Source organism: Dermacentor variabilis, chromosome 6 (assembly GCF_050947875.1).
Source record: "Dermacentor variabilis isolate Ectoservices chromosome 6, ASM5094787v1, whole genome shotgun sequence".
NCBI classification, from domain to species: domain Eukaryota; kingdom Metazoa; phylum Arthropoda; class Arachnida; order Ixodida; family Ixodidae; genus Dermacentor; species Dermacentor variabilis.
The window spans coordinates 115,882,326-115,897,219 of record NC_134573.1 but is presented as its reverse complement, the minus strand read 5'-3'; the positions used below and the strand labels follow the sequence as shown (position 1 = coordinate 115,897,219).

The 14,894-nt window shown below is 44.6% G+C and overlaps 1 protein-coding gene across 5 annotated transcripts in view; it reads left to right on the top strand.

Annotated features, from left to right (window-relative positions):
• The window catches only part of LOC142585073 (splicing factor, suppressor of white-apricot homolog), a 56,894-nt gene extending 42,399 nt beyond the window's left edge, over positions 1 to 14,495 (top strand). For 4 of the 5 annotated variants that reach the window (XM_075695560.1, XM_075695559.1, XM_075695562.1 and 1 more), the window contains exons 9-13: positions 96 to 482; positions 7,180 to 7,377; positions 11,269 to 11,473; positions 12,098 to 12,376; positions 14,007 to 14,495. In XM_075695560.1, coding sequence (XP_075551675.1) covers positions 96 to 482; positions 7,180 to 7,377; positions 11,269 to 11,473; positions 12,098 to 12,376; positions 14,007 to 14,088 — 1,151 coding nt within the window. In that variant the 3' untranslated portion in view covers positions 14,089 to 14,495. The remainder of the gene's footprint in view (positions 1 to 95; positions 483 to 7,179; positions 7,378 to 11,268; positions 11,474 to 12,097; positions 12,377 to 14,006) is intronic. The other variant, XM_075695561.1, reaches the window with a different exon arrangement.
• Positions 14,496 to 14,894: the final 399 nt, after the last annotated feature.

Here is a 14,894-nt window from a genome sequence, read left to right as displayed (position 1 = left end):
GGAATCCAAGTTTGAGAACTGCTGCTCTTATCATTCCCGCTTGTAATCTCAGTGAGATAACTCGGCCTCTGCATTGCCATGTCGTTATTCTCTAGGTGACAAGCGCTTTGAGTTCCTGCTGCCCGACCACGAGTACCACCAGTACTATCTGCACAAGAAGCAGACATACCTCAGTGAGCGAGCTCAGCAGCAACAAGAGGAGCAGCAACAGTCCCAGGAGCCGGGTGCCACTCAGGCTGAGTCGGAGGACAAGCCCAAGCCAGCTGAGAATGACGAGGAGACCGAGTCTGTCGCTGACGCCGCGGAGTCAACCGAGGAGCACTACGACGTGGTGGGCCCCAAGTTGGAGAACGGGCTCAGCGTGGGGGATGACGGCAGCGTGGCAGAGTCCCGGTCGGACTCTCCCTTCTCGAACATCGACAGCAACGACACGAATTCCCAGCCAGCGCTGGCGACTCCCGGTGACAGACTTTACAACAAAGGCAAGCAGTTTGGTAACACAATGCATGGCCCTCTTTGCCTTCCATGTCACCTGCCTCAATTTTCATGTTTCAAGCAATGTGTGCAAACCTAATTGCAGCCTGCATATGTGCACTTGAATCAACTAATCGGTGAACCAATAAAGTATTTTCTTTAGAGGTCTTCAAGTCGTTTAAGTTGAGCTCAAGTCAAATTTCAGTAGCATTTAGTTTAAGGAAATGGAAAATAATACAGTCAAACCCACTTATGATTATCCCAGATATAACGAATTATCAGTTGCGTCAAGTTGAATCTTGATAATTTTAACTCAAAGGGGCCCGAAAGTTTCTTCAAATTGAAAGAAGGACTTGTTTTTTAAATATTCGTGCACCATAGCATGATGCGCGAATGGTGGGAGTTGTGAAATATCGTGCCACGCCAGCACACAGGGAGCGAGGACTGCGAAACTGCCCGTGCTGGCTAACGCTCGCTTCCCGATAATGGCAGAAAACGAAACTTCAAGGTGCAAGCTGGCGCTGGGCCGGCAGTGCTGGCGGGGCCCTGCGTGGAGACTGTCGAAAAGGAGGGAGTTGAGAAGGAGGGTGACGGGAGTGTAGTAAGGGGGTTTGCTTTCCTGCCAGCTAGATGGATAGCGCTAATTACCTCTGCCACCTAAGACTGCCACCGAAGGAGTGAAGTTGCCGAGGCCAGAGTGGGCCTCCGCCGCTGCTTCCCTCTGCGTGCTCGCATGATTTTTCCTTTGTCGGCTAACAGATCGGCGCTGTGTTTATGTTCTTAACGCGAGTAACGTCTTATCAAGATGACGAAGTCGTTTCCACTGACCGTAATCATGTTGGTGCACTCACTTCTGTTGCGGCATCACCGTATCAAAATACAAGGAGAATGAGGTACTGGGTGTCACCTTTGCGTCCTTCTATTCAGGGTCTGTCATGTCGTACAGAATCGGATATGGCACACTTTCTCCAACAACATTTTCATCGGGACATCTCAGTTTAGACTTGCCATTGTAAAAAAAGCAAGCGTGAACGAGACCAAACCAAGCCAACCAAAACAAGCATGAGCGAGAGCTGACGCGAGTAAATGATAGTGCAAAACAAGCGGCCTGGCTGAACCAGACGCAAGTACGAATAGAGCAGTTGGGCGGGTCTGCATGAGACTAGTTTCCTGCGCATACATCGCTCTAGGGCCACTCTGATTTGTCTCCTACACTCGTGGCTTGCTTGTCGCGAAAATTGGCGAAAGATCGATCCCTCCCACGGCGCATATTTTGTCACTACTGCAGCTGGGGCATTATGGTGCAACGCAGAAATGGTGACCTTGCCATTTGAGAGAGGATGAAATTTCTGCTATGATTCTTTTTTTTCTTCACGCATGATGTTGAGGGGTCTCTCCTAAGCTTTTCTCTACGGCGAAGTAAGAGCGATGCTGGTCGGAGGCGCTGCCACATCATATGGAGCGCTGCTGAGATTATTGTTGGAGCGCAGTATGTTTGAATTAACCATCGCAAATGCTTGCGAGTTCGAATTACAAGGTGTTTTTGTCCATCGCCATACACATAACCTTGATGGGACCACAGCATCAGTTCGAATTAAGCATGTTCGAATTAACGATCTTCAAGTGTATAACAACCATGTTTCACTGCATTTTTTTATTTTTCGACCCAGCCTATTGAGACTGCATCCAGATAGAGCATAGGCTGCTTATATTGTAAATTGTCGGAGTCGTGAATGTCTTCACTGTTAGCTACACTACATCGTAACCAAAGCAACATTTTGCATGGCCTGTACATGTGCAAAGCATGTAGACCAAACAACCATGCGTATCTAATAGTTGAAGCTTGCTGCTGGGATGTTTGCACCCATTTAAATTTACGCACATTGATAGGTTAAAGTCCCAGAACTCATGGTCTTCACATGAAGCAGACAGAGTGATACACAAAAATGAAACTACATAAAGGAAAGTAAGTTGCTGACTAAATTATCAGACTCACTTGTTTATTGAAAATTCCCCACGGCACTGCCACCAACTCCACAGAACTATTGTACAACGGAGACTGAAATTTCGTACGCCATACAATGTCTCATTCGATTTCTTGGACTGATCCACGTGCGGCGATCCATGGTGTCGAAAACATGGCGGCCGCGAAACAGGTTGCCACCATTCGAGTGCTGCCCATGCCATCTGTGCCCTCACTTTCACAGTTGCTCTGCGGCACTGCCAAGTGCCGTAGAGCCACTGCAATGCATTTTGCTGACTTGGCACCAAACTGCAACTTTGGTGGACTACTTTCAACGAGGCGTGCTTAGCCGATGGCAGTGCTGAGCAGCATGCCATCGGGGAAGCTTGTCCTCGATACGTCCATACCTGTAGAAAATTGCCCGTGCGATCACCCGCATGAGCTGAATTTACAGCAGTGCATGTGAAGTGGAGTTTGGTCTTTTGGGCGATAAGCCGCTGCACCTTTTGCAAATGCCTACGAAGTTTGTATGTGCGCATACTGGCAGGAACGGCGGAAGCTCGCATGGGGGCATAAAGGCTAAAAGCTTTTAGTTAAGTTTGCAGAACACCACTTAAACTCATAGCAGCCAAGGTTGCATGCATAATGTATCCACTTCACGAGGACGCGTATTGCGACAGGCACACAGAAACTGAAGAACCAAAGCCGCCAAAGAGCGACAGTGGGCACACATTTAGTGTAGAGGATGCACCACTGATTAGATATTGAGCAAAGGCTTCTCTGTGTCCTGGGAAGCCCCTGTGTGCCTGTGCCATGTTGCCGCCGCTTTTTATTTCTTTCCTTGTTTGTTTGCTCCGCATCTCCTCCTGTGCATCACCCTCGTCGTTCTTGCCTCGCATCGACTGGCGCACCTCGTTGAGAAGCACACTCACTAACTACCACACTTATGTTCTCGATATGATGGACAGAAAGACGCGGCAGGGCGTCTTCCTGTCTGCCGTTTACATACGTGCTAGCGCATATGTACAGTAGAATTTAGTTTGTGAATTTTGAAGACAAAATGTACCAACCAGGAAAATGTACGATCTGAAGTCACTAAAGAATTTGTGAGACTCAGCCTAGTTCGCATCTACGTAATGTGAAATATTATGCAAATTGTTGTGGCATGAGATGCTTTAGCCAAGCTGATGCTTTCCGAGCGACATGAGACGCACATTGTTATTTTTGGGACTTGAGCATGCTTACAATGTGCCTGGAGCCTGTGAGGCCTGAGCAACCAGAGACACACATTGTCATTTTCCTATTGCGTAGTGTTTTAAGACGGCAGTGGGAAACCGAGAAATAATTTAAGCAGGTGGGCGACAGTGGAATATGATGCTGCCAGATCAAAACATGACGGTCACTTCGCACTGCCTGCAGCAAGAAATGGCAGTGTGTTTAAGTTATTGCCTATTAACCCTTCCAGGGTCAATTTTTTTCACCATATGCGACCACCCAGGGTTGGTTTTTTTTATTGCAGATTTAAATTCTTCAGAGGGACCTATCTTGAAAAAAAAATTACCGTAATTTTTCTAGGGGGACTGTAAAATGAGAAAAATATATTTTGTGTTAGTATATATGTACTGTTTATTCATGAATAACAACAATAAAGAAAAGAAATAAACTTAAAAGAATTAAACATTTGATGCATCGTTATGCACTTAGTTATATACAGTTGTATATACGGGCTTGAAAATGTGTACATGAGAATATTTTGCAAGTCTCAAATGTTCCTGCTCTTACCCAAATATTCATGTCCGTAGCATAATCGAACTGCGTGGTTGAGTGCACTCAAGAAAACTGTTTGGTTGTGTGCCCATAAAAAAAAGCAACACGTGTGACAAACTTCCGCTAATCTTCATCTTATCGCCAACCAGCTAGGGCAATTAGTTTTCGCAAGTCTTCAAAAAAAAAAAAAAAAGAAAAGGAAACGCATGCACGGCGGCATCCTTCGTATGCGCACCCCTGTGAGCATTAAACGAGCAAGTAACAGGCGGTCGCCCTTTGAGCAAGTAGCGAGACAGCTGTCAGTTTTGCGAGCGCAAGAAGCCAAAACCGCCCGTAGAACAAAATCCAAACTAAGTGCCACCCACCCACCCACACGCTAATATGCGAGCGGTAGTATACAGACGTGCCTGAGCAAACAAACTAGCTCTAAAACTAACCATGCAACGAAAACCGAGAAAGGGAGGCGCGAGAAAAAATTCCGCATATTCCCACATAGTGGCAGCACATGCCAGGAAAGAAAAAGTTAGGAAATTGGCGCGCTTTTTAAACATACAGACGGCACCATAAATGTACGGCACCAGCCATTTTGGACTCGTTCGTAGCACCGTATATTTACGTCATTGACCCTGAAAGGGTTAAATTGGTGTGGTATGCTTTCAACGGCACTATGCCACATGCAAAATGAAACTGATAGGTGACGATACTTATTGCAATAGGGTTAGTAGCAATAGCTGTGAGTGCGAGGTGCGATGATCTTCGAGGTGACTTGCTGGTACGAGAAGAAGAAACTGAGTGCACGCTGGCATTTTCACATTTCACATGCAGGGAAGCTCTCTTAGCGGGAACCTACTGCTCTCGATCATGCGTGCCTTGCAACTTTTCTTGTTTCATCAGATCTAGTGGTCAAAATAATTGTCATACGAGTGCAGTTTGGCGATGTACTGAGCGTTGGCACCGAAAGATAGCGTTTCTGAGAATGTGTTAACCGGTACAAAAAAGAAATGTGACTGGTTGGGTAATTTTTTGTGTTATTGATCGCTAGCGTTGGTACCGGGAAATCGCATGGAATGGGATCGTATCAACGAAGTTTTATTGTACACCTGGATAACGGCAAAATTAATGGCCAGCACAATAGCGCGGAGACTGCCGACCGCCTGACCCGAGTGTGTAGCCGCCGCTGATGACACATACATCAGCTACAGTTTGTTTTTCACACAAAACAGTGGCCAGTAGAATAAACTGATGTCTTAATTTTATCGTTTGGAACAAGCGACGGCCACTGTCATATCTGTAGCACTAACAAGAGCCACAGTACGAGGCAAGTGAACTCGGACTCCATGTCTGGCCACCGCTGGCGAGACTGCTCAACTGCATTACGTGCCTCACAGTCAGAACCCTGCAAATAGTAGCCTGTCTTCCTTTTTGTTTGAATTGATCCGATTAGAAGTAAAGCTTTCTCAAAATGGTGCATTTTTCGATCATCAGCAGTTGTTTTAGAAGTGTCATATGCTACGGCTTCGCTTCGAAACTGGTTAGGCCTAACAGGGCTCCGGGGCTTGCTTGGCACTGAGCCAGCAGCGTTGAGTGGCAGTGGTTTGCCCATGTGGTCGACACACAAACTCATCGCTGGTGGGGCGTTGCACGGCAAGTTGTTGCAGGGAGTTGGCTGCTAGTGTATTCGTCCCATAAAAAAAAAAAAGCTTTTTGATCATTTCCGCAAGCTGCCAGAAATAGTTGCGTTATATTTACACCATCCAGACAACATTTATCGAAAAGTTTGTCGATTGTAGCCAGTAGTCTGTTAAAGCCGCCTTTGTTGAAAGCGGAACTTGTCACATTGATAATGTAGGCAGGCCAGACTAAGTGAGAAGAATGGTGTGTTATTTCCAAAAGTATGTTGTACGTGGATCCATTGTCACAGGCATTTACTATTGTGGTTCAGTGCTTACCGTGTTTACTTGAATCTAATGTGCACTTTTTTTCTGATTAAACGGGTTCAAAAATTGTGTGCACGTTAGAATCGAGTATCACCTTAAAGCACCATTACCATATATATCACCATCATTATTCAAAATGGCCGCCTAGTACGCTCATCGAGCCTAGCTGGCGTAGGCCATGGCTAGTCGACCGGTTAGTCCACTGTCCATTTTCCCATTTTCTGCGTTTACTCTATCAGCATGGAAATACAGACTATGAAGATGAAGACACACCGAGATCATCAAGATGCCACAGTTAATAGGGAAGTGATCACATATGTGGAGACGGACGGAAATCTGGCCGCATCACGAGTATTCTGAGTACCTGAAACTTTTGTGCAGAACTGGCACAAACAAAAGAGGCGTTCTACTCCAGCAGCTGCCCGGCCCCTATCTTGAAAGCGATCTGTGATGGAGGCAGGTTTACGCATCTAGGTTCACCGCGCCATGTTCTCTTCGCTTACTTCGCGTTGAAGTGAGAGGCCGCACAAAGGTCAATTTGCTCGCTCCTGCTGCTGCGCTTCATCACTGCATTTTTGATTAAAAGTTTCGGCAGTCATTGAGTGATACGTGTTCATGCTTGCTTGTGCACGCGTGGCACCATGCTTGTTAATTTAGTAAATAAGCGAATGTTTGCAAGTTTATACGGCCGATAAAACTGCTAACCTTACTTTTCTTATCGCTGTCTACGGATTTGCTATCAAAATCGATGCTTTGCCTTTCGGCCCAAAATGCGACTTTTTTATTTATCACAACTTTAGTGCTCTTGGAGTAAATCTTTGCTTTTCCAAATGACAGCAAGTTGTGTTTCTGTATGAAAGAATGAGCTGCACGGTACTGTAAAAGGCTTTCCTTACTTAGGTCACTGCAAACGGTTGGGCATTAGAATCGAGTAAATACGGTATGCTACTGGTGTTCTTCCACGAAACAGTGCTTTAAAAAGGAGTTGCTCCAGGCTCATTTCACGAGGTCCTTATGCCCTACAATGCTTGCTCCCAGGTCCTGTGAGTTTTACATTGAAGCTTAAGGATTTGGAAGGAAAGGATAAGAAGCGGTTGCCACTTCATGCTGATGAATCGGACTCGGAAGGGCCAGCTGAAGCTACAGCCCCAGCTGCACCAGCGGCACCGACTGCCCCTACACCCAATGAGGAGTCAGCGAAGGTGGTGGAGAAAGCTGTGAGGGATAAGAATGCAGGTAGGAATTGTCTTCCTTGCGTGTAGCAAACTTGTTGACACCCTTACAGAAAACGTATTTACTTTTTCAAGCAAAAAGGCTTATGGGGGTGCAAAGAGGTATAAGGCTATATTAGTAGATTACAATTGTGGAATAATACCTTGTTTTTGCCATTGGTGGAGGCTTTGCACGTCAGAAAGGATGTAAAAAAAAAAAGAACAAAAAAAACCAAATGGCAACGCCATCTTCAAATGGGTCTATGCAGAGAACACTTATTGACATAATGTTGCTATATCAGAAACTGTACTTGCCTAGTGCCTCACATAATATGTTTTTGTTTAGTTTTTTGTTTTACTTATGATAGCAAGTTGTACTTGTTTCAATTGGTTCATGAAGCATCTTGTCTGAAGCCTTAGGCGTGATTTTGTAGCGATGCCTTCTCGCATTCGTGAGTGGCTGCATTCAACGCTCCACACAGGGCGGTGCTTCACTCACGAATGCGAAAAGTGGCGAAAGGCATTAGCACCAAAAAACGCATCGCTACAAAATCGTGGCCCTTGTGTGTCATGTGTGCTTCTGAGATCTGTAGTTGCGCAAAATTTTACTTGCTACAGCAAGCATTGCTTGGGGTTCACACATGTGTCATCTTATACAAAGCCTTTCATGTGTCTGATGTGCCTCCAAGATCTGTAATGATGCAAAATTTTACTTTGGGTTTGCACTTGTTTATCATCTTATCTGAAGCCTCTTGTGTCATGTAATCATGCAAGAAAATAAGGAAAAAGACAATTGTGTACACCAAAATTGCAGAGGCAGCAGCCATAATTTGTAAAGTTAATTAGGCACAATGCTACATCACAGCTAACAGAGGGACTTCACCAAGAGACATAGCATGTGTGCTTTATTGGTGAACATACATCTGAAGCGGTGATTGATGCGCAAGAGCTTGTACACCTGTAATCAAAAATATGCAGATTAGAGGTTTGACCCAAAAAATATGGATCTCTTGGGAGTGCAAACATCAATACCCGGACCTTAATCCCGTGACCCTGTCGTCGAGATGGCACGCCGCCCTGCGCAGCTCCCATCTCGACGACCAACTCTGGGCGACCCAGCAGGCCTACGAAGCGGCAAAGAGGCAAGACCTCGACGTCCCATCGTGGGAGGCCTAGGCCCAGCCGACTGAACTGCTGGTGCTCATTAAAGTTCACTCTCTCTCTCTCTCTCTTGGCAAATTGTACTGGCAACGTGAAAATGACAAATGCACTATGTTGCTTGCCATTCGAACTTTAAACTGCAGCGTTCGATTTCAAGTGACATGCCGAGGCATCGAGGCAATTCGTTTTTTGCAAAACTCCTGGTCTGCATGCTCTTGCTGAAAGGTGTACAGTCACTGACTGATCATTGACATTTGACGGGGACCACATCAAGGTTAGAATGCTCGGGAGTCTGAAAGGACACATTTGCCATAAAGTAAGTGACTTCTCTATACGCGGCCAAAAGAAGCTTGTCAACTGGTTCCTGTGCACATATACTTGCATGTGGTGTGTTCAGCCTGTAATGTAATCATTGTCCTGCTGTCGCTACAGGTAGACGATGGTACAGTCAATGCCTGTACCAAATCCCCATCACTCGCAGCTTGAACACAGGTTGGCTTTTACTCTCATAGCCAAATAATTGAGTGTTTCTTTGCGACAGTCAGTGTCTGGTACTTCTTTAGATTCATTTCTGCTCTCCTTGTTGCAAACATTGAGGGTGGACCTGGCGTCATTTGTAGCAGCTTGATGATACTGGGCAACAAAAATCTGTAATTTAACTCAAAAAAGTCGCCTATGACTATGCCGCTACTTCACATGTAAATAAACAAGACGCTGTACACGCAGAACATACGCGACAAACCATAAATGCAGCTTCTACAAGAAAGTGGCTTGGCTTGTGTAGAGGTCTGGGCGTGGTCACTAAGCTTTGCTACTTTCAGTTTAAGGAACCATCTGCAGTGTATCTAAACAAATGTTTAAACATTGTTCTTTCTGTTTGATTTAGGGACTGAATTAGTATGCAGTCATTTACACCGAATCCTAATTCTCAAACTGCATGCTGTAAGGCGTCCTAAATATAATCTGGCCTTACGTGTTACTTCTTTGGGGCAAATGGCAGTGTCGTAATGCAGTCCACCTAATCGACCAAAGCTGAATTATTGGTCAGTGACTGTTCATCCGTAGCATTGTGTGGAAGAGACCTGAACCATCCTTAGCAAGTCTTTGGTGTCACCGTCCTTATCTAAACAATATTTTTAATGCGAAGCATTTGTTTCCTCGTACTAGGCACTTTGTGGTAGGCTAGTTCCTGTCTCACCTCATTTTGGGCTCTTTTCAGTGTAAAAGAAATATGTGCCTGATGGTGGGATTCAAACCGAGGGCCCGAACCCCCACACAATACCTCGTTAGCTGTACCCATTACGTCACAGACTCGCTCGTAATTTTCTTGTGCCAATTAGCGCTTTGAGACAGTTAGTGCATGCATCACATCGCGTAGCAACAATTTCTTAGAAAAGCTACAAGCATGCGCATGCAATAGTTTTCATTAGGCCACAGATGCAGGAAGAAAATGCTTGAATAATTCTCAGCCTTACTGCTGTCCTTGTGTGCCATGTTGCATAGCAAGAAGTTGCTTATAAAAGTAAGAGTGTGCCAGTTTTCCCCGTCCTTTCCGGTGACAGCGTTTCGAGATGCTGTGTGACATTTCATTGCCGTCATGATCGTCCCAGGTCACAATGAAGCAGTTGGTAAGATTTTTTGCTTGAGTACAGTAAGTCAGTCATCATGCCATCATCGGTGCTGTTAAGCAGTCTTTTTCATGCCGTCACCTTGCCGTTGTCGCATACACCCTCGTGTCAGCACACAATCACTCACTTTACCTGGACACATTTTGTCATCTGATAACACATTGCAGAACAAGTGATGCGAGATAGCCAGCTACGTGCGAAGTGCTTTGCATATAATTGATTGCCACAGTTCTCGGTGTCTGCATAATTTCTTGCAGTGAAACTGTATAGGGGAGTTTCACAATGGTTCTCGCGTGACGGTGGCATAGGAAACCTGAGAATACCTGACACATGGCCCGTGAAAAGAAAATTGCTCGATCTGACTTTTCTGTTGTGAAGTTGACATATCAGGTCTTGCGAGTGCTTACTCTACCCCGACGACAAGTGTTACCTAGCAATGGAGGCCCGTCTTTTCTTTCTTTCATCCTTCTGTCTGAGTACGCCTCTTCTTTCTTTTGTGGTCCTTTCTGCGGCCATTACATGCTAGTAGAAATGTAGCCTCCATGGTTGCGGGGATCCCACACGGCCTGCCCTTTCCAGACGATGTCATTTACATGTGCTTGCATTTTGGATAAGTTAATTTGTCCGCCTTGAGCGAGACAGTTGCCGCTTCCACGGCAAGGGATGTTGATAAAAAAACATTGTGCTTTGGAGATGGCACTGACATTCCTCTTTGTCTGTGGTTTTGTAGGTGTCATCGTTTCTTTTGCGTACGCCACTGTTGCTATGTGGTGCATTGGTAGTGCGTTGCATTGGAGCCTATGGAAAATAGCCATAGCACGGACCGAGAGCCAACACTGAGACTTTTGTGGATGGCCCATGCATTGACAATTGATGCACGGATAGTTTCATGGGCAGAATCGTTGATTTTGGGGATTTAATATAATGACCTTCCAGTATAATTAACAGTTTACCACAGTTCCCTGAAGATATTATATCGAGGTTTCAATGTATCTTTACTGTTCTTAATGTGCGAGTTGGTCAGGTTTGCATATGTTTGCGGAGCTGTTCCTGTTTTTTTTTTTGTCTTTCCGTTCCTCTTAATGGAACATCGTGTAAGGGACGTTGCTTTATTAATTCATTTTCAGAGGGTGCATCATCAAAGGACCGGCTCTCCCCAGCCCGACAGCTGCAACTGGAACGCAAGAAACGCCTTGCAAAATTTCTCAGCATGATCAAGGACTCGCAAGGTGTCAGTGCCGCAGGCTCTACCTCAGCAACATCTGCTAGACATCAGCACGATGGCTCCAAAGGTTCCAGTGGCACTTCTACGCCTAAGGAACCCACAAGCAGGTCAGATTTTGCTGTCAATAGGGGCTTGTCAGCTGCATTTAAAGAACTACGTTTGTGGTATGGTATGGTAAAACTTTATTCAGGTCTTTCGGAACGCACATAGTTGTGCTTCAAGATCGGGGCTGCTTAGGGCAGGCTACCATTTGGACGGCATGATGCTTTCACCATCGTGTAATGCAGGGCACCGCCAGAGTGGTGTCCGAAAAAGATAATTCAGCAATTTTATGAGACACTTATTGCCACAAGTAAGTTTGAATGAAGGGATTTCTGCTACCACAATGAAAACTGTTTGTTATTCTTGGTGGACTTTGGCTGCTAGGAATATCTTGCACAACCCTGTGAAATTATCGAAATTCTGCTGTGCATCATTTCATTTGGCACCGCATTTTCTAATTGAAGAACATCTCTTTGAAAGCAAGAATTTCATTGTCTGACAAGAAACATAAATGCACTCTAACAAAATTCATGCTTTTCATTTTGTTATGGAGTTGTTCAAAAGGTCATTACAGCTAATTAGCAGAGCAATAAAAATATTTTCAATCCTGTGGCATCATTGTAAATGAATCGTAGTGTAGCTTTCTTTCCTCATCAAAGATATAGAAATGCCTCATCTATGACATGCAGGCTTGCGGATGTTACACGAGCTCCAACCGACTCACTTCCTGCTTCGCCTGCCACTAACACTGCGCGGGAGCGGAGCAATGACAGGGCCACTTCACCGGAGGGAATTTCTCCACGGCACAGGTTGCACAAATCATCGTCCAAGTCGCGCCATCGATCACGATCCCCCACCAGGCATCGTCACCGCCACCACCGTCATGGCAGGGATGCCTCCCGGTCGCAGTCACGGGAAAGACACCATCGAAAACATCACCGGTCGCCACGGCAAGGAGCATCTAAAAGGTTAGCTTGGCCAGTTTGTAATGGCCCCCACCACGTGACCACTAGTTTGGGTTTTAAGCAATGACTTCTTGGCCACTTCAGCCACTTTTCATGGTTCTTGGTTGAGAATGGTGCTTGCAGTGTAAACGTAAAATCAGCCCATTGATCATTATTTGTTGAGGGTGTAATGAGGAGTGGGAGGAGGTTCAAGGCAGGAAACGATGGTGCAGCTGCAGAGGAGTGTGAGAAGAAAGGTCGGTGGAAGCATGGAAGAGTGGGATAAAGAATGAACAGGCACTTTTGGTCAGAGTGGCGGGGAGGAGCGGGAAGGTGAAAACAGCTGCTCTCACTATTGGTTGGAAGCAGCGGTAGTGTCTTTGAGAAGGAGAGGCACACACCCAGCAGAGATAGGCGGTGCGAGCTACAGTTAGCACAAGCGATTGAGTCACACGCTATCATTCCAGACTCTTACCAGATGTGTTGTGCGCTAGTCCTTCCTTGCTGTTGCTGTCAATGCTTGGCCCTTCGGGTGAAACTGCAAAGTTATTTTATGGGAAGGGCGTCATTCCACTTCAACCGTGTTTTTGAGACCAGTGCCCATTCTTCTGAAACAGTTTATGGATGTTTCTACTTGTGTCACGCGGGCACGTTAGCGTCAGACTGTGAGTGTTACCTCGCATTGGTGTCATTTGCAAGCTGTCATGCTGGAAACTTCACTGACTTGCGCGTGGCCTCGACGGCAGCAATTTCAAGAGTAAAGTGCAGCACAAAAAGAAGACATTCATGTTATTGCGCAAGTGATACTGCTTTCTTTTTTTTCTGTAAAGAAACGTGTCTGATGCTTTCAACATTAGCCTTCAGCAGCTTTCATTATTGCAGCTGCATGCATGTCTGACATTTAGTTTGACCTGACCTGGTTAAACGTTAAATGGCTTGGATGCATTGTGATTTCCCAGTGCATTTTCTACATTCAATTTTCCAAGGCATTTATGGCACCGATCATGGCAGGCAGTTCCGAGTGCCTATTCTTGTCAATTGTCACTGTGTTACTAAAGTGACACTCACTGCATGGTACACGGAATATGCTCGTCTGAATGGGGTACTATTACTCTGGCATAAAACTAGTTATACCTGCAGATACCTTTTGCTGAAAAAATGTTCATGCTAGAACAGTGAATTTAAGCGCTACACTGGCAGGTGTTGCACGAACGTTATGAAAGAAGTGTTCATGTTGATTATTTTGCAGCTTATTTTATTTGGTATAGCGACTGATATCTTGTGATCAATAATTTTATTAAATGTGTTGCATTTTAAATTGTCTTTAGCCATGCTTAAGATTATAAATTGCAGCCTAGCTTTAGAGAACTGCAGGAAGATTATGCATTGCTTTCACGTTGGTTGCTTTTAATATGTGAGCCAAATGTTATAGCTTTTTTTGGTCACAGCTGAAAGCAGGGCAGAATGTCATACATTTCACAATGTTGCCTGTTATATGAAATTAAACAGAACTTGCTGTTGTCCTTGTCTTATCTACTGTAGAGCTCTCTTTATCGTCTATGGACAAAATTTCTCACGTTCAATTTTGGCTTGCCTGTACTGCTTTTTATTTGTTCTAATTTCTAATGGTATTTTATTATCATTCTGCTTCCAGGTCACATAGTAAAAGCCCATCCCCAGTTAGAAGATCCAAAGCTAGGAGATCAAGGTCAAGAAGTCCAGTAAGAAGAAAGTAGGAAACATTGTAGAAATCTTGTACAGTAGTCCCATGGTTGTAAATAGTACATTTGCAAGCTAGCTAGTATTTGCATTGTTCATTGTTTCATTTGCTTAACATGTGTGGTGACAATTGGGAGCAAGAGAATCATGGGGCCCTGCAGCCTGGCTTGTAGTATTTACTTGGTAACGTTCAAAGCCTGTTAAAACTGTAGTCTTGTAAAAGTCCTGGCTTTCCTATGTGCTTCTGAAATTAAGTTTATTGTAATGGGACCCAAAACTGCCTTTTGATATGGGTTCTGTCTCACTTCTAGTTTAAAAATGAAGCAAACATGATTGGCTAATGATAAAGGCCAAGAACTATTAGTGTGTGGATTCTTTGAATTTCTGCATCATGAATGTTGGCCAATAAAGTATGTTTGTGAAATTTTGTGTCACTGTTGACCAAACTTATCGCCCAGCAATGTGAGAAACATTAGGGCATGTGACTGATTGTGCTAGTAGTTTCACAAAAAGAGATAACCAAGTACTGAATAACAATTTAAAGTAATTACTGAATGCTGATGTCATGTAAGTGATAGGCAGGTGCAGTGGTAAAGGCTGAAAAGAAAGCTTTAGCTTTACATGAAGTCAAGTTTCCTCATTCAAACACTTGATTATGCTTGTATGAATATTCTAGACTTCGGCATTTGCTTCGGCTAAAATTTCAATATTTGAAATGAACGAAGGTAGTAAAACTCATTATAACAAACTTCAGTATAACGAAAATAACGACGTATTTAACTTTTTATAACTTCTTGTCCATAGAACACCATGTATTTAGAAT